The sequence below is a fragment of the Castanea sativa genome, chromosome 7, assembly GCF_040712315.1.
Source record: "Castanea sativa cultivar Marrone di Chiusa Pesio chromosome 7, ASM4071231v1".
In the NCBI taxonomy this organism is placed as follows: Eukaryota; Viridiplantae; Streptophyta; class Magnoliopsida; order Fagales; family Fagaceae; genus Castanea; species Castanea sativa.
In genome coordinates, this window is record NC_134019.1 from 26,100,329 (window position 1) to 26,120,321 (window position 19,993).

A 19,993-nucleotide genomic window follows, 5' to 3' on the forward strand; every position below is an offset into this window, starting at 1 on the left:
AAAAATACAATCCTAACTTCCATGAAAACATTGCCTAAAAAATGGGTCACTTTCCTACTGATTTTCAAATTTATTTATCCACTTATAAATTAGATTCTCAAAATAAAAATTATATATATAATAAAAAAATATAGATTTTTTTTTGCTACTACCCCTAAAAAAAAAAACCCTCATCTCACGCGTGTAGTGCGTAGGATGAGGGTAGTGCTTTTTTAAAGATTAAATTGTATATGTGTTTAAATTTTAGGTAGCCACTTTTTCTACATGGTAGCACCTTCTTAATTGTAGGATCTATACTACTATTTAAGGGGCTGTCCCTTTTTGGACTGGATTTTTTTTTTTCAAAATACTCCTACATCTCTAGGTTTAAGTAGAGACAAAACTAAAAGATAGTATGGTAAAAATACATGTCTAACTTGCACTAAAATATTGCCTATAAAATAGAAACACTCTTCTACTAATCCACTTCTTCAAAGTAAATATACGTTTATTGTTTTTTTTTTTAAAAATAGAAAAATAAGTTAAACACACCCCACGTTTATCCAAAAACAAATCTAAATATATTAAAAAAAAAAACTAAAGGACAATCCGGATTTTTTTTGTTCTAAAATACCCTTGCATTCCTATGTTTAAATAGAGACAAAATTAAAGGACAATCCGATAAAAATACAACCTTAACTTCCACTAAAACATTGCCTAAAACATGAGTCACTTTCCTATTGATTTTCAAATTTACATATCCATTTATAAATTAGATTCTTAAAATAAAAATTATATATATAATAAAAAAATATAGATTCTTTTTTTTTTTGCTACTACCCTCACAAAAAAAAAAAAAACCTCATCTCACGCGTGGGATGAGGCTAGTGTTTTTTTAAAGATTAAACTGTATACGTGTTTGAATTTTAGATAACCACTTTTTCTACATGGCAGCACCTTCTTAATTGTAGGAATCAACTTTCTCTTTGTTTCGGCTATTATATATAGTATATAATATAGATATAGATATAGATAAAGATATAGATGTTTTCTTTTTAAAATCTAAAAATTAAAAAAAAATTTCTTCAATTTGGTGAGGTCACTTGACGCAACCACGACATCTACGCCTAACTTTTATGATATAGTGTAGTATATGATATGTGATAGGGTATAGACATAGATTTGTCCTCAAAATTTTTTTTTGGTAAGTAAAAGATTTGTCCTCAATTAAAAGGCACTTTTCTGGATCTTGCATTTGGCCCAAATCATCTACAATTGTGTACGCTCACTCCCAGATCCAATAAGATCCGGTAAACCTTGTTGGTACTTGTGAATTGGGCCGAGTGTATTTCCATTGCTGCAACGAGTTCAAAATCAGATCGACGTTCAAATGTATGTTGTACAATGACAATGTGGCCCATAACAGTCGAGCGTTTCCATTTTTAGCGCTCTGTGGATTGTTGAAGAAGCGTTTGAAGAAAGTGGAAGAGAGATATGGAGAAGGAGAAGGAGAAGGAGAAGAGCGAAAAAAGCAGTTGTTCGGGCGATATTGAAGATCACACTGAAACGCCTCGCCCATGGCAGTCTTTTCATACTGTTTACACCAACGCAAAAGCAGGTAACCCTTTCTTTCACACCCAACCCATCATTGCAATTCTCCATACATAATTGAACTTAAATATTATCAAATTTCTGTCTATTAAATTTGTTAACCATTTTTAAGGCTAGTTTGGCCATTTATTTGATTATCCTACACAGATAAAAGTTTGAACTTTTGATTCTCGTATTCACACAAACTGAAACCTTTCTTTATGGGTTTAATTATTTCATACATACGCCTATATATATATATATATACATAGATGTATGTTTGTGTTGAAATAGGTGGTCGTTGTAGAAACTGATGAATTTAACCATTTAATCTAACATGGATTTATCTATTTATTTATAATATTTTTTAGTAGGAGTAAGGTGGAGACAGGATTTAAACCTAGGATCTTATGCTCCGATACCATGATAAATTTAATCATTTAGCGTACGTATGGGAATTGTTTATTTCCGGTAGCTTATTTGTATAATTTGAGACAAAAAGCTCAAAGTTAGATTATTTGAAATAAAGCGAAGACAAAAGGCAAAAAGCAAAAAGCTTTTAGGTAATCAGAAATGCACACTTAATCTAACATATTGTGTTATTTGTGGGATTCTAGGTATGGATGGAGTGAACAAGGAGAAAGTGCAAAGAATAGTGTATGACATGAGCAAAGGCTCTAAGTATTTTGAGAACGAGGAACGGAAGGAGGCCTTTATGAGGCAGAAAATTGACAACATGTGTGCTCATTGCGCAAAGCTCACACCAGCTGATATATCTCAGTATCAGAAGGTATGTAGCATGTGAAGTGGAGAATGCTTGTAAAAAGAAATGAGGAGAATCTATTTTAGATATACTGACTACTTAGATATGAGCTCACTTTTTTCATGCGTATTAATAATGTATGAAATCTATTGAAAATTGGGAAAAATTTTATTTTATTTTGCTGAAATGTTATTGTACAAGAATTATAATTGTTATGAGTGCTGACTTTATGGGTGCAAAGTTACAAACTGGAACTCTTCCTTCATGTTCTCTGATACAGTGTAGAGTGCAAAAATCATTCCAAGTGCTTACTTTATTTATTTATTTATTTATTTTAATATTGTTAATTTTATTTTATATGTTAGCTACTGTGAGATACTCCTATTGAAGAAGTGTGCAGTATTTTGGTTTATGATTTATCCTATTCACAGGTGGCAGATAGAAGAATATTAGAACTAGAAACTAAACATGACATGTCAAGGATTTGGCTGCACGTAGATATGGATGCTTTTTATGCAGCTGTTGAAACATTAAGTAACCCATCCTTGAAGGGCAAGCCAATGGCTGTTGGTGGCATGTCTATGATTTCTACGGCTAATTATGAGGTTGGGAATGCATAATGTAATCTTTCAATTTTTGATTTGTGTATGTTATTTTGGACATTTCCAATCATGGGACTGATTTGCCAATTCCATTTCAAAAACTCCCTTCTAAAATTTTTGATTACCTTTAATTTTACTTGGTTCCTTAATTTCTATTTGAAACCTGATCTGTTCACTCTGCAGGCACGGAGATTTGGAGTTCGTGCTGCAATGCCCGGTTTCATTGCACGTAAACTATGTCCTGAGTTAATTTTTGTTCCTGTAGATTTTAAGAAATATTCTTATTACAGTGATTTAACTAGAAAAGGTTAGATGTCCGAATCTTGAGACAGATTCTTTGTCAGAGCTTTTTTGTTAATCTCTGATCATTGCTTTGCTTGTAATCTTGTTCTTAGTTTTCCAGAAGTATGATCCTAATTTTATGGCTGCTAGTTTGGATGAAGCATACCTTGATATAACTGATGTCTGCAAAGAAAGGAGCATGACCAGTGGAGAAGTAAGTTACCACATATAATAAATTTATGCCTACACATGCTACATTTGGTATTTTTACATGGGTTCATTGCATCAAGTGGCTTCTAATGTTAAACTGCTTTTGGTGGTACTGTCTTTGTGAAGGTTGCGAAAGAGCTTAGAACCACTGTTTTTGAGGAGACTGGTCTTACATGTAGTGCTGGAGTGGGATCAAACCGCTTGCTTGCTAAGGTTCTACACTCTATTCTCTTGATTTTGTTTTCATATCTATTCTGCATCTTCTCAACACCGTAATTTAATTTGAGGCATGTAACTAATAAACATAATGGGCGTATCCATTCTGTATTGTTTAGAGAACTTCACATTTTTTGTAAGAAGCCATGTCATCCATGTCATTTTAGTTCATGGGAAGACAAGTTGCAAGGAATAGATGTGTTGATATCTTGCTTGAAAAAGTTATATCTACTAGAAATAAGTCTGCTTATGAATCCTTCTCCTTCTCTTCCTTTTTGTTTTCCACCACAGTTTGGTTTTTTCCCATACCCTCACTTTTATCCTCCTCCTTCAATTTTGTCTACCTCATCCCCACCACCTCAGGAGTCTAACCTTTCTTTGCCTAAATTGCCTAACCATGCACCCATCCCACACACCACACCAAATATACCCACTGTAGAAACCTCACAAAACTGACAAAAGATCTCTCCTACATCTTGATCTTCAGGTCAAGGGGGCAGTAATAGGTCTTTTCACATTGATGCAAAATTATTTTCTTTTTCTTTTGATGGGGGGTGGTCTGATTCATATGCCATGCATGAGACATGCTGGAATGTTAAGAGCTCTATTTGGATTGGACGTAGAGGCATGGAATGGATTCTTAATAGTTTTGCTAATATACGTGATTGGGTGCCAAGACATGATGTCCATTGTAAGAGACTCAGGGAGGATGGGAAGTTGATAGAGTTTTGTGGTAGATCAAATAAGATTGGTCTCTTCGTTGCTATATCGGTATTTTATGGTGGGGCTCGAAGAGGTTGCGTTATGATACTAACAAGTCTCAGTTGTGCTGGTTGGTCTTTGATCCATAAAGAACTAAGAAATTTTTTATCTGGTGCAAAACTTGCAACTATGGCCGGGGCACTTTCCAAGAATTTTGGTGGTGATGGTCAAGTAGCTAGTGGTTGCCGGAGTGGGAAAAATTTACTTGTTTATGGTAACCAGCAAAAGTCAAGGATTTTTGAAAATATGGGAGCCATTTTTGGAAGTAACGTGATTCATGGAGATACTACAGTAAATGTTTCAGTTATAAATGGCAGACCTACATGGGTATTTAATTTTAAGTTGACCCTTGCAAAATTGGCTTTGAGAATCTGCAAGCATGAGGGTGGGAGATGTGTGGTGTCTTGTTTGGAAAATAAGGCTCTTAGTTGGCCTAATGTTTTAAGTGGTGGGCCGGAATTCTTTAAACCAACAGGTGGGCATGCAAAAGCCCAACCTGTGGCTTCAGCTAGCCCAAAAGGCAAGGTCCACTTAGACTTGCCCAACCTGATACGAAGAAAGCACGGGTGTGGCTCCAGGTTTGCCGCACCCGCACTGGACTTGTCCCGACGTGGTGTTTGGCGTCCGACGCACCGATTCGCCCCTTTTTTTTTTTATTTGGGCTGAGTCGGCCTGATTCCAGCGAAAATGGGAGTTGAAACGGCAGAATCGATTCGATTCCGGCCGAAACAGACCAATTCGGACGATTCCGGTAGATACGGCCGCCAAAACAGGCTGAAATGGGCAGCTGGCTGCAATTCTTTTGCTTCATGTGGTCTTGTGAGAGGAAAAAAAAAAAAAAAAGAGAAGGAAGAAGAAGATGAGAGAAGACACAAAAAAATGGTTGGAAGAAGAATAAAGGTATATAACAAAAGAATATAAATTAAGTAGGTGGGAAAGTCAATTGTTTCATGTGGGTGGGCTTGGGAATTGGAAAAGGAGTAAAGGAACCTTCTTGAAAGGTGGTTTTTTGTTTACAATTACCAAAAATATTGATTTTATTAAAAAAATCATAAATAATTGTTTTTTAATAATAAACTCTACCCTTTATTTGAATTTTTTTTTTTATATAAAAAACATTAAATTCACTATATAAAAATATTTTTAATAATTTTTTGATTGCCACACCCCGCTGCACCCGTACCCTACATTTTCAAAAATTGCCGAGTCTCGTACCCGCACCCAAATCCAAAAACGCACTTGTGCTTCATAGGCTGATACTTCTAAGTGTTGAGAATACACTTTCTATGTATACGAAGGTGTTAGGCGAGTGTTCGAGAGATAGTGGATGCTAGCAAGTGGTGAATTCGAGGCACTGGTGAGCAAGGTAGCGCCGGAGTGAGGTGAAAGCTCCTCTGCCTTCACTGATTCACAATCTATCAGGATGGAGGGAGGTCTCCCCGAAAGAATGGCGAAAGTGTCGGAGGTTACCTATTTAGGGGGCCGATATATCGGCTCTGATGACTGTGGGCTTGAGTCCAGCAGTAGCGAAGGAGATGCCGATTGAGTCTAAGGTTGCTGATTCTCTTCGTCTGAGTCAATGGGTTGATCAGAATTGGTTTTTTCCTCTTTCGGATATGGGTAATGAAATGGGTTTTTTTTTTTTCCTGGAGAGAGGGATGCTTTCACGGAAGTATCAAGTGAAGGCGGAGATCAATGGTGCAATCCCCAAACTGATTTTGTGTCGTTGAGGTCCTTGGATGGGGCTGAGTTGCTATAGGATGGTTTGGAGCCTCTGCATCTACAGTGGAAACATAGTGGCGTCAATTCTAGTGGTTTTTTTCATGGGGAGGTAGAGAGTTGTTCTCTGGATTGTCCACCATTATCAAGGTGGGATCCTAACAAGCAGAGTGAGTTGGTGGTGACCCTGGAAGTCAAAGAGGGTGAGATTTTGGGGTCAGTGGTGATAAATTCCAAATGGGTGGTGAGCTTGATGAAAAGTTTTTGCAAAATTGTGGGTTTTCCTATTGTAAAACATGAAGCTCAATGTTTGGCTTTGTTTCCTCTTCTGGAACAAGACTTTGTTGATGTGGTTAATTCTGGGTCTTCTAAGGGACCAGTAAACTCAAGGCAGAAAGGGCTCAAAGAACTTAGAGGTCTAATTTCTACATTTAACTATGATGGGGTCTCTTCTAAAGGGAGGAACTGAGGATCTTCAGCTGGTTTAGGGGCGATCAGTTTTAAATGAGTTTACGACTTTTATCTTGGAATGTTAGGGGATTAAATAATCCTCAAAAGTGAGAGGTATGTATGAATCTTCTTAAGGAGTGGAAGTGTGATATTGTTTGCTTCCAAGAAACCAAATTGGCTTCTTTAAACTCTTCTGTAGTTTAGAGTCTTTGGGGTAGTCAGTTCCTTGATCAGGTTGTTTTGGATGCAGTTGACACTGTAGGGGGGTTTCTACTAGTATGGGACAAAAGGGTATCTGAAAAAATTGATGTTTCTATAGGTCAGTTTTTTGTTAATTTTTTACTAAAGGGGGTTGTGGATGATTTTGTATGGGCATGTACAGGAGTTTATGGTCCTAATGATGATAACCAACGAGGGGTGCTTTGTGGGAGGAGCTTGTGAGGGTGCACTCTAGGTGGAATACAACATGGTGTTTAATTGGGGATTTTAATATTATTTGACATCCGAGTGAGAGATTTGGCTGCGAGTCTTTTAGCTTGGCTATGTTTGCATTCTCGGATTTCATTGAGGCTAACTATCTTGTTGATTTACCCCTTGAAGGGGCTTCTTTCACTTGGTTTAGAGATTCAGGGACAAATTGTATGTCAAGAATTGATAGGACATTGGCATCAGTGGGTTGGGTGGATCATTTCAAGAATGTGTCTCAAAGGGTACTTCCTCGGGTAGTTTCGGACCATTGTTCACTCCTGGTGGAAGCTGGTGGAGTCAGTAAAGGTCATAGTGCCTTTAAGTTTTAGAATATGTGGTTGAAAGATGAGGGTTTTGTGGAGAGAGTTTGGCAATGGTGGAAGGGGTATTGTTTTTTGGGTTCTCCTAGCTTTATTCTCGCTTGAAAATTAAAAGCTCTCAAGGATGATTTGAAGAAGTGAAATAAAGAGGAGTTTGGTGATTTGGCATTTAGGAAGAAAAGTCTTTTGTTTGAGCTTTTGGGTCTAGATGCTAGAGAAGATTTGTTGGGTCTTTCACATGAGGAACAAATTCGTTGTACTCAAATTAAAGGTGATATTGCTCATTTAGCTTCTTTAGAGGAGATTTCTTGGAGATTAAAGTCTCGGGTTTTGTTTGTGAAGGAGGGTGACAATAATATTCGTTTCTTTCACTCGATAGCGAACTCCCATAGAAGAACTAATCACATTAGAGGTATAGAAGTGGATGGTGTCCTTTATGAGGATGAGGTGGATGTGCGTTCTCAAGTGGTTCAATTTTATCAAGGTTTGTACACGGAGTTTGATACATGGCACCCTACTATGGATGGTTTGGAGTTTGCCAACATTGGAGAAGATGAGCAAACTTTTGAAAGGGATTTTTCTAAGGAGGACGTGATATAGGTCCTCCAAGAGATGGAGGGTGACAAAGCTCCTAGTCTTGACGGCTTCACTTTGGCTTTTTTAAAAAAAATGCTGGAGTGTTGTATTTTTTATAAATTGACAATTTTATCCTAAGCTAGGCTGCGTTTGTTTCGGTGTAAATTAATTTCCGGGTGTAAAATAATTTCTAGTGAAAATATTTTCAGGAAAGAAAAATATTTTCGAGTGTTTGGTTGCATTTTAAAAATTATATTATAAAATAATTTCAAGTGTTTGGTAATTATCTGAAAATGCAAATTTTTTACTAATTTTTCACATTTTCTCAGTCATTTTCCCAGCTTCCAAACAAAGCAATACATCAACTGTTAAACAAACAAAAATAAAAAACACCATTCCCACATAAATCATTCGGTCAAGACTGAGAAAGGGAGGAGGAAGAGATCTCACAGCGCGATCTCACATCGCAAATCCGGTCCGATCTCACGGCGCGATCTCATGGCGGTCGGTGCGATTTCACGGCGCGAGTTCTATGGCGCCTCGATCTCGCCGGTGCTCAGTCGACGGAGCGATCTCGCGCCTTGATCTCGTTTGTGCGAGCTCGCCGGCGCGCAGTCGACGGCGCGATCTCGCGCCTCGATCTCGTTTGCGCGAGCTCGCCGGTGCGATCTCGTGGGCGCCAGCTCGTCGACGCGATCTCCCTGGTGTGACTGTCGTTGCTCTCTCTCTCTCTCTCCTTTTCTATTTTCAGTCTGGAAAATTGTATTTGAAGGTAAAATAGAAACGGAAATTGATTTACAGCTGGGGAGGGTTATTTTTTGGTCAACGTGGAAATGATTTTCAGTTTGGCTAAATTTTTCGTTGAACCAAACACACGCAAATGCGGAAAATATTTTCTGGAATTGATTTACCGTCCAACCAAACGCAGCCTTAAAGGAAATTGTATTTTTTATAAATTGACAATTTTATCCCTTTTTCCTTATCATTTAAGCAATTAAGATAAAATATAAAACAAATTATCAATGTCTTTTCTCTTGTCTTTATCTTTTCCCGCTAAAAAAATATAAAGAGGATAGACATCTCTGTTAATATATTTTTTAACAAAGTTCTATCCAGAGGAAGATATTTTTTTTAAAGGACTAATTAATAGTTTATATATTTTTTCATTATTTATTTAGATGAAGATTTTTTATTAAAGGACTTGGTAGTTCACATTCAAATTTAGGGATAGAATGATAAAAATAAATAATTCATTTAAGATTCTTGGGAATACACCAAACATTATCATCTCACATTCCTAGGAATCTTAAGAGATTCCTAATGAAACCAAACATAGGAATATCTACATTTACATTCCTAGGAATCTGAATGCCAGGAGTAATGTGGATTCTCCTGTACTAAACGCCACATTAGAAGCATGGGAGAAGGTATGTTTCTCGCTTGAGTAGGGTGGTTTGGGAATTCAGAAATTGGTGCCTTTTAATCAGGCTTTGTTAGAGAAGTGGCTTTGGAGATATGGCCATGAACCTACTCATCTTTGGTGGAGGGTTATTGCCATGAAATATGGGGAGGGGAAAGGGGGGTGGAGCACTAGAGTTTGTAGGAGGGCTCATTGGTGTGGGTTATGGCGAAGTATTAGTGAACGGTGGGAGAGCTTTTCTAAGCATTTTACTTTTGTGGTGAGAGATGGTTCTCGTATTCTTTTTTGGCATGATAAGTGGATTGAGGATAACTCTTTAAAAACTCTCTATCCGTAGTTATTTTTGTGTTCAGCCAATAAGGAAGCTTCTATTTCTGATGTTTTAAGTCCTCAAGTGCGTGGAAATGACAGTGTGGAACTTAAGATTTTATAGGGAATTCAACGACTGGGAGTTAGTAGCTTCTTACTCCTTTCTTCACTTGATCAATATCGAGTTCCTAAGGGTGGTGGAGGTGACAGTCTTTGTTGGAGCCTCAATGGAAGTGAGAAGTTTGACACTCGGTCTTTTTATCATAAGATTCAAAATGTTACTCATAATTTCCCTTGGAAGGGCATTTGGAAAGTAAAGGTTTCTAAAAGGGTGGCATTTGTTTATGTGGACAGCAGCCCATGACCAGATTCTCACTTTAAATAATCTTATGCTTTGTGGTCGCCTCTTGGCAAATTGTTGTTGTATGTGTTGTTGTAATGAGGAATCTGTGTATCATCTTATTTTTTGTTCGTTAGCTCATTCTATGTGGATGAATATGATTCAGCTATTGGGGTTAATTGGGTCATGTCAGGTTCGGAGGTTCGGTTGTAGACTTACTTTGTTGTTGTTACCATTGGCTTCGGAAATATAATTCCGATATTTGGAATTTGGTACCAAGCTGTTTGATGTGGATTATTTGGACTGAACGTAATTGGCGTTTTTTTTTAGGATATCGAGAAATCAATGGCCCAATTGTTAGATTTGTGTTAGCGGACTCTCTTCCATTGGTCTTGGTGTAGTGGTCTTTCGGATTGTTCTACTATTATTGATTTTCTTCTCTCTTAGAATAGGATTTTGATTCCTTTATTTCTTTTTGTTGCTATGTTGTTCTTTGTTTATTACTGTGAACTCTATGTATCTTTTATTCTTTTCTATTAATAATATTACTTTTTTACCTATAAAAAAAAAGTAGCTAATATGGGAAAGGCAAGATAAAAAAAGAAAAAGAAAAAAAAGAGAATATACAAAATATTTAGGAACAACCCAAAATTAGATTTTTTTTTTTGGATAAGTAATAAGTTTATTGATATCATAAAAGAAACACCCTAGTACACAGGGAATGTACAAGGGGTAAAACAATTTAAAAACAAAAATTACGAGAATTTAGGAAATCAAGGAAAGAAAAAAAATTGATTGATTTTGCAAAGCTGCCAACTAATTCATTAAAGTTCTAAAGAAAAATAAATTCAGGTTTGGTATGTATCTCTTGTTAACTCTAAAGCACCTACTATTTCTCTCATTCTAAAGACACCACAATAAGCAATAGGGAACGATCAACCGTATATACCCATTTTGATGACGACCAAATCTGACTTGCCAACATGCTAGAAGCCCCACTATAGATTGTGGCATAATCCAGCTTACTACAAACAAACCAAACACCATAGACCACATATCCATAGCAACCAAACAATGAAGAAATAGATGATCAACCAATTCACCATTACACTTGCACATGTAGCACCAATCCAATATCCAAACCTTCCCTTTTTCGTAAATTGTCAATTGTTAAGCATTTCACTAAAGTAGTAGTCCAAGCAAAGAAAGCTATTCGAGAAGGAATCTTCTGTTTTCAAATACTTTTCCAAGGAAAACAATAGTCATTGGAGCCCACTAAAAGACTATAATAATCCTTAACCATGAAACCCTTCTCTTTATTAGGTTTTCAACATATCTTATCTTCACCAAACCCTTTATTGAAGCATCATATATGTAATCCATGAAACCCGACAGTGCCTCTAATTTCCGAGCATGCACACCCCTGAAGAAACTTAAATCCCAAAAGAGGACTCCATTAGCAAACTTCATAAGCTCAGCCACACTAGCCTCCTTATCTCGGCAAAATCTAAATAATTCAAGATAGCTGACTGCAAGAGATGTCTCACCACACCAATGGTCTTGCCAAAACTTCATTCTAGATCCATCCCCAATATCATATAGAATCAGGCGAGAAAAAGAAGGCCATCCCCGACTAATATATTTCCACATGCCAACACCATATGGACCAATAGCAGACCTAGTACACTAGCCACCCTATCCACAACCATATTTCACCTTTATCACTTGCCTCCAAAGGGCAGCCTTCTTCATCCCAAATCTTCATGGCCACTTCCCAAGCAAAGTTTCATTAAAAAGTCTTACCTTCCTTATTCCCAAGCCACCCGAAGAAATGGGAGTACAAACAGTAGCCCATTTAACCAAATGAAATTTTGGTTTGTCACCAACACCACCCCATAAGAAATCCCGTTGAAGTTTCTCAATTCGGTTAGTCACAGCAGCAAGTATAGGAAATTTAGATAGAAAATAAGTGGGTAAATTAGATAGAGTGCTTTTAATTAAAGTGACTCTACCTCCCTTGGATAAATACAAACATTTCCATCCTACTAATCTCCATTCTATCTTCTTCAGAATTGGGTTCCATTTTGTCTTATCCTTGAATTTAGCTCCCAAAGGAAGACCTAAATATTTCATTGGAAGAGTACCTTGTTTACAGATAAGGACATTCAACAATAAATCAAAATTATCAACCACACCAACAGGAACCAACTCTAACTTGCCCAAATTTATCTTTAGACCAGACACTACCTCAAACCAAATAAGGATCATGTGGGTGGAGGAAAAAATCTAATACAAATCAGCTTCATAAAAAATTAGATTGTCATCTGCAAAGGGAAGATGAAACACCGCCAAGGATTTTCCCTTTAAAATTACCCACATCAAAGCCTGACATGTGACCATCATGGACAACTTTGACTCAACCCCTGGAACTCTCAACCCACCCAGAAGGAGAGCCATTAAGCAGAATAGAGAAGCGAATTGTAGATATACAAAAGAAAATCCACCGCCTCCATTTAGCAAAGAACCCACTTTGTTCTAGTAACTGCATAAGAAATCCCCAGTTTACATGATCAAAAGCCTTCTCAACATCTGGATTGCAAAGTAGCCCTAGCAAACCAGTTTTCATTCTACTATCAAGGCATTCATTAGCAATAAGTACAAGGTCAAGAATCTGTCTGTTCCTCACAAAAACATTCTGTGAAGCTAAAATTATATCTTCCATGACCGTGTGAAGTCTAGTGACTAAGACCTTAGCAATGATTTTATACTCCCCTCCCCACCCCCCCCTCCCAAGAAGACTAATGGGGTGAAAATCCTTGACTTCAATTGTTGCATTTTTTTTTAGGGATGAAAGTAATGAATGTTGTATTCAAACTTTTCTCAAATTGACCTTCAGCAAAAAAATGATGAAACACAGCCATATGATCAAGTTTGAGAATCCCCCAGCAAGCTTGGAAGAAAGCCATTGGAAACCCATCTGGTCCAAGTGATTTATCACCATTAAAATTTTGTATGACATCAAAAATTTCTGCCTCCTCAAAGGGTCTATCTAGCCAGTCTGCATTATCGCTTGATATCATTGGAAATACCAAGACTTCTGGAAATGGCAGATCAACTTGCTACTCAGAGTATAAATTCATGAAGAATTGGGTAATACAATTAGCAATCATTCCTTGATCGGAAGACAAGTTGCCATCAACCATAAGGCTCTCAATATTGTTATTTCTTTTATTGGAATTAGCCATTCTGTGGAAAAATCTGGTGTTGGTGTCCCCCTCCCGCAAGTACAGCACCCTAGACTTATGCCTCCAACTAATCTCTTCTAAAAGAGTGAGCTTTTCAATATCGGTTCAGAGATTAACTTGTTCTAACTTTTACTCAACTGTTAAAGGATGAGTCTCCTCTCTAACATCCAAATCATTCAATTTGTTCCAGAGCTGCTATTTCTTGAAAGTGACATTGCCAAACTCCGATTCGTTCCACTTTTTTAGATCCAACGTCAAAGTTGCCAACTTCTTAGCTAGTATAAAATTAGGAGTTCCTTGGAACAAATAAGATGCCCACCAAGCCTTCACTTTATCAACAAACTTCTCTACCCTCAACCACATATTTTCAAACGAAAAGGAGTTCTACCTCTCCGATGACTCCCCTCCTCCAATAGAATTGGGAAGTGGTCTAGAAGTACTCTGGACAGCCTTTTTTGGGAAAACAGAGTGATGTGATCCGCCAAGAGTGGAGAAAAAAGAAACTGATTTATTTAAGATAAGGTTTTAATCAATCATCATTGGTAAAACAGGGTGCAGCCAAATTTCTAGATTTGTGTTATCTTCTAGCTGTACTTTAACTTTCCATGGCATTAATACAATCAAACCAAAGTGATTAAGGTCCTTTATGTTTGTAAAGTTTGAAACTCTTCATATTCCTGTTTTCTCAGGTTTGCTCAGATATAAACAAGCCAAATGGACAATTTGTCTTACCAAATGATCGGATGGCTGTCATGACATTTATATCCTCACTTCCGATACGGAAGGTATATTTAATTATTTGTTAATTATGATCTGCTGCAGTCAACTTAACATGGTTTTTTAATAAATAAAGATAGCTTGCAGAATGAGAACTCACTCTCTTTTGTAAATGTTTTTGATGAAGTCCTCAATTTGATTACATTTCTTATCATACACACAACTTTCTATACAGATTGGGGGCATCGGTAAGGTCACTGAACATATTTTAAGGGATGTTTTTGGAATAAATACATGTGAGGATATGCTTCAAAAAGGTGGTCTCCTCTGTGCACTGTTTTCTCGTTCTACAGCAGGTTAGAGCTGTGGTCAGTTCTTTCTACCATGGTTTTATTGTCAACTGAAACACATAGCTTTTATGTGCGCCTATCATATTGTCATATAAACTCAGAAATTATACTCTTTACATTTTATCATTTCTTGCATTTTATATGATTGCAGCTCCTTGTTTCAGTTCAAGATCTGCATGTCCTTTTTTCTCCCCTTTGCTGGTGTTTATATTCTTGTATTTTCTTCTTCTATTCCTTTTACCCTTTGGGAAAAACCCCTGGGTGGGGGGGGGGGGGTTGTTGTTGTTAGGGAAAGGGGATCAGTCAACAGTGGTCGGTCAGAGCAGTAGTTATTCAGTTTATGATGTTCTTATTTTCTTAATCCTGTACATGTTCTTGCCTTATCTAGTTCTCTTATTACATTTTGACTTACACTGTTACACACCATTGGTTTTTTTCTTTTTCTTCTTGAAAGATTATTATAGTTTATTAGTATATCACCACAATGATTATATTGTATATTCCTTGCAGATTTTTTCCTCTCTGTGGGACTGGGGCTTGGGCAAACTGAGACCTCTCAAGTCAGGTCACGGAAAAGTATCAGTAATGAGAGAACATTTTCATCCACAGAGGATGAGGCATCATTTTATCAGAAATTAGGTAAGTGGTCCCTTTTTTCCCCTTTTGCTTAACAAATGTGTTTTATATTGCTTTGTAATAGCACTAAGTACCCAACTGGGCTTAATTTGGGGTGAAATGTCTCACTCTAGAACCCTGCCCAGCCAATTTTATGAGCCAGATAAACACATCTTAAATATTTAGACCAATCCTCAAGACTTCAAATAATAAGACGTGGCTGAGTTCAATTCACCCAAGATTCATTTATTGTTCCAACCACTTAGGTTTTGCTTAAACCTTTAGTCAAAGCCTAGTGAATAAAATGCTGACTGGCATTTGAAGTTGTTTTTAAAGCTTCTAAAATTCTTACAATTTTATGTGTACGTATATCAATTCTGTGGATTTTATGGCTAATATGTATGAAATTCTTGGTCAAAAGGATAATTAGAAAATGAATTATATTTTTTTATTAAGTAAGCCTTGTTACGGTTATGTTTGCAGCTGATCTTGCAGAGATGCTATCTGTGGACATGCGGAAAGAAGGTCTTTCTGGGCGAACATTGACTCTAAAATTGAAAACAACTACTTTTGAGGTGCTTTTTGTTGCTCCATTATGGTTCTCTGTATAAATAGAGTCAATACCAACTCATAAGAGATTTATTCATGCACAACCCATATCTGGTGTATGTAACCCCAAAGGTCTCATAAATTCCATGAGGTTTGGGTTCAAAACCTCCAGTCAGCATCTTGGGATCACCCCATGAGATTCCTTAGAGATTAATGTGTGTGGGATGAGGGGGTTACACACACTCGGGAGTTGGGTCTCTAGACACCCTTGTTTAATTTTTTTTTTTGTTAAATCGTGTTGTATTTTAATAGTAGTTATTCTTAATTTTGAGAAAAAAGAAGGGGGGGGGGGTGGTAATGCATTTTATTCCCACCTTGTCTTTTACACTCCATTTGAAATATTTTACATTGAAAGCATTTTATTGAAAAGGTCTTCATTTTACAATGTTTGGTTGTGTACCTAAAAATTCTCAAGAAATCATTTTCAAGTGTTTGTTTCATATTAAAATGAAAAATCTCTCATAAATCTCACAACCCATCAAATCCAAACAACCACCCCCCAGTTCGGCACAAACAAACCCACCACCACTCCACCCACCACTCAAATCCAGGCAACCACCACCAGTTCGGCATAAACCCACCCACCTTCACTCTAACCACCCAAATCCACAGATCAGAGGGAAAAAAAAAAAACAGCCAGCCCTTCACTGCAACCCACAAACCCAGCCACCACCACGATCCACAAATCATTCCGAAAACCCAAATCAGGGGGAAAAAACCAGTTTCAATTCTAGATCTGAAAACCCATGCGGTGGCGAGATTGGAGCAGATTGAGATCAGAGTGGCAGCAAGATGGGAGTAGTGCAAATCAAAGCTTCTCCACTGCAATTGTGAGCCCACCTCTTCGCTGACCACCTTCGTGAACAAGAAAGAGAGAAAGGAGCGGTGGGTATTTGAGAGAGAGTGGCAGAGGAGGGGGGGTCTGCAAGAGAGAGTGGAAGAGAAGGGGTGGGGGCTCTTTTCCATTTTGTAAAATGTTTTACCGATTTTTTGGCCATAAAACATTTTACAAACCAGAAAATGTTTTACAAGTTTGACCATATTTTACAATGAAACAAACACTATAAAACACTGAAAATATTTTACAATGAAATAAATGGAACGTTTGTCATCACTGATGTGTATTTTTTGTGCTTACAATTTTACGGACTATGTGACAAACAGGTTAGGACCAGAGCTGTGACTTTGCAGAAGTATATTTGCTCAAGTGTTGATATTTTGAAATATGCATCAAAGCTGCTAAAGGCTGAACTTCCTGTCTCTTTGAGACTGATAGGTACCACTCAATTTGTGCTTAATTTTCTTCTTTATGAAAATAGCTCAATATTTATTAAATTTTCCATGGAGAAGGGACCATGTTAAAATTTAATCTTGCACCTTGTGTACCTTTGTGTATGACATTGCAGTTATATATGCTTATTTCAGGCTTGCGATTGTCCCAGTTCTATGCAGACAAGGCTGCTGCTCCTGCCGATCCTACACAAAAAACTCTCACCAATTTTTTGATATCTGGAGATGCGTCTAGGGAAAGTATGGTTGATAGTAGTTCCATGGGCTCAATTGTTAATGATCACCACTTCATGAATGATACAGAAACTGGTTTTTCTATGGGTAGCCATGAGGCCTGTGGTTATGATGGTAGGGATTTATTGGACAGCAGCCACTTTCCAGATCTGGAAGATAGTAATTGTGCTATTGGCAACAATGATGGAGAAATGCAGAAATTTCATGAGCCTTTGAACGATGAAAATGGAAACAAGGTATGTGAGAATTTAAAAGACTAATTCATAATCTTGACTCGGACCAGAATGTAATTTTTTTAATTTCCTAGGGGTGAATCTCAGTAACAACACCATCTATAGAATTTAAAGAACCCAAGGGTCAATCCACCATGTGCAGGTTCAGTTCCCATCATTTCCAACCAACAACAACTAAGAATTTAAAGTGTCAACCTTAAATAATGGGATGGTGGGCAGCAGTTTTTTAAGTCCTAACATTGCAGGTTGCTTGTGTTGAATTCCCAAGCAAAAAATAAAAGGTGTCAACTAATTCTAAAAGCTAGAGTGTTATAGAAGAAAACCAAGTCAAAGGAGAGATTGTGCGAAGCAGACCCTTTAGCTCAACTCCAGAAAGCTCTTTCCCTTAAAATATTCTGAGTCTGCTCCATCCTTAAGCACTGCAACAAACATATTGGAGCCATTCCTTTGTTATAGAATCTACCATACCAGGTGGAATGGAAAGAATCTGAGTTACCAATTCTGGAAGAACCTTACCAAATGATGAGAACAAAAGGCACCAATGCAATAACAAATGCTTGCTGATTCTCGGACCTGTTAACATAGCCAATGGTTCAAAAGGAGCTAATTTTTCTAATAATATTACATATGGTTAAAATCTCCTGATGTATAGTTGTCTATGGTGAAGAAACCAGCTTTCAAAATAGCCCAAATCTCTTTCCGAGGAAAAGATTATTGCTGGAACCCTGGCTATAATTTGAATTTTGATTGATAACGTGAATTTTGATTGAATTTTGTCTCTTTACTCTAGTTTTTTCTTGTTCTCCATTTCTGGATTTTGCTATTTGTCTAGGTGAATACCCCAGAACGAAAATCTTATCAAAATGCAGTGTCTGAGTTGAAAACAGATTCTTCTTCTGTGCCATTTGCATTTCGTAGCCTAGATGAAGAGAACAAGAGGGCTAACTTGCCGGATGATGATACAGTCTCTTCATCCAATCATGGAGAGCTACTTCTGTGGGTAAATGATTACAAGTGTTCACTATGTGGGATTGAATTACCACCTTGTTTTGTTGAGGAAAGGCAAGAGCACTTTGATTTTCATCTTGCTGAGAGACTTCAGAAAGAGGAATCTCGCTGTGACACAAGAATGCTGAGGCACAGGTATTTTGAATTTTAGTTGTTATGCTGGTTGTATGGTCCTTGCTTGTTAGTCTACTTGAAAGTTATTGATAAGCAGGTTGGGTTTGAGTGGCATGTGGACAGGTTAAATGCTTTGTGATAAGATATTCAACTTAGTTAGATGACTAAAATTAATGATACTAATATTTACCAAAAAAATGATTGCCTAATTAGTTTCCTCTAGATAATTTCCCAATTTATTAAATATGCATGCTATATGGCATGATAGACTAGTATCCTTCCTGATAATTGAAAACCTCTACCATCTGTGTAACACTGTAACTTGCCTTATGTCCATACGTGCAAATTATGGAGATCAGCAAAAGAGGGAGTTGAATAAGGTGTGGGATTGAAGATTACGGCTAGAGTTATGGCATAACTTGCCTTATGTCCATATGTGCAAATTATGGAGATCAGCAAAACGGGGAGTTGAATAAGGTGTGGGATTGATTGAAGATTACGGCTAGAGTTATGGCATTTGATTTGCAAATGTACAAACTAATTTTTTCTCATAAATGTCATTACTCTCTCTCCCAATTTATAGTTGGACATTAAGATGATTTTTTTAACAGTCAACAACCCCCCCCCCCCCCCCCCCGCGCGCGCGCGCGCTTGCTTGCTTGGGACATGGATTTGTGCCTTCCAGTGCTGATAAGATCTTCATGCAAGATGCAACATCTTTTTGGTTTTTCTGGGTGTCAACTCTCAGTTTTTCAACTTGATATTGTTAGCAAATAATTTGTTCTTAGAAGTTAGAGCTAATGAGTCACCATTGTTAATTACATCTCTATGATAAATTTACAGGATTGCTTTTTTCATCTTCAGTCTACATATAACAAATATTTGATTTGACAAGTTTGAAACCTCATCAGGCTTTCCCCAAAGGATAACATCGCAAGCCAAAGAAAACGAAAAAAGCAGAGGGCTTCTCCAAAAGATAAGGGACATATTCCAATAGATCTATTCTTTGTTAAGAGTAGTCAGAATTTTTAGCATTGCAATCTATATGTTGTTGTCCGTATATAGTTTTCTATGCTATAGCGAAAATCCAGTGTATTAGTGATTAATTCTTCTATTCATTTATTGAAACATGTGCAATATACTTATTTCAGCTCTATGTCACAATATGTACAGATTTCAGCTCTGTTAATAAAAATCTCTGAATCTTCCATACATCTTTCAGTCTTGTAAACACATCTTTTTTCCCCCTTTATAGTATGTAAGAGCATTCACATCCGCAATTTTCATACTATTTTATTCTACCATCTCAAAAAGCTCTTTATAAATTATACTATATCATTTTACAACACACCTAACATCTCAACTTTTATTTTTCTATTTAACTCATTAAAATAATATATACTACCCAATAAAATAATATAATCCAATCTCTCTCTCTCTCTCTCTCTCTCTCTCTCTCTCCTCATCACACTTTTTATCTTTTCTTCACTATCTCTCTCTTTCAACCACCCATCACTAGGGCTGTCCACGGGTCGGTCCGGGTCGGGTTTGTGCCCAACTCGGAACCGACCC

At 37.2% G+C, this 19,993-nt stretch overlaps 1 protein-coding gene across 2 annotated transcripts; it reads left to right on the forward strand.

Annotated features, from left to right (window-relative positions):
• The first annotated feature begins 1,342 nt into the window (after positions 1-1,342).
• Positions 1,343-19,629, forward strand: LOC142605406 (DNA polymerase kappa). 2 transcript variants are annotated; one of them, XM_075776869.1, is made up of 14 exons: positions 1,343-1,597; positions 2,187-2,359; positions 2,764-2,937; positions 3,118-3,241; positions 3,330-3,430; positions 3,553-3,639; positions 13,941-14,036; positions 14,204-14,324; positions 14,829-14,957; positions 15,417-15,508; positions 16,707-16,818; positions 16,968-17,302; positions 18,132-18,442; positions 19,333-19,629. In XM_075776869.1, the coding sequence occupies exons 1-14, from the start codon at positions 1,474-1,476 to the stop codon at positions 19,451-19,453; spliced, it is 2,100 nt and encodes a 699-aa protein (XP_075632984.1). In that variant the 5' UTR covers positions 1,343-1,473; the 3' UTR covers positions 19,454-19,629. The 2 variants fall into 2 exon arrangements, with proteins under 2 accessions (XP_075632984.1, XP_075632985.1); XM_075776870.1 differs by having other exon boundaries at positions 1,345-1,597; positions 3,118-3,163.
• The last annotated feature ends 364 nt before the right edge of the window (positions 19,630-19,993 follow it).

What these genes read in the sequence shown, in the direction of transcription:
- LOC142605406 (XM_075776869.1), top strand. Translation starts at nt 1,474, where the DNA reads ATGGAGAAGGAGAAGGAGAAGGAGAAGAGCGAAAAAAGCAGTTGTTCG. An exon ending in GGAGCATGACCAGTGGAGAA is followed by an intron (nt 3,431 to 3,552) that starts GTAAGTTACCAC and finishes GTCTTTGTGAAG; the next exon opens with GTTGCGAAAGAGCTTAGAAC. An exon ending in GTTTTCTCGTTCTACAGCAG is followed by an intron (nt 14,325 to 14,828) that starts GTTAGAGCTGTG and finishes TATTCCTTGCAG; the next exon opens with ATTTTTTCCTCTCTGTGGGA.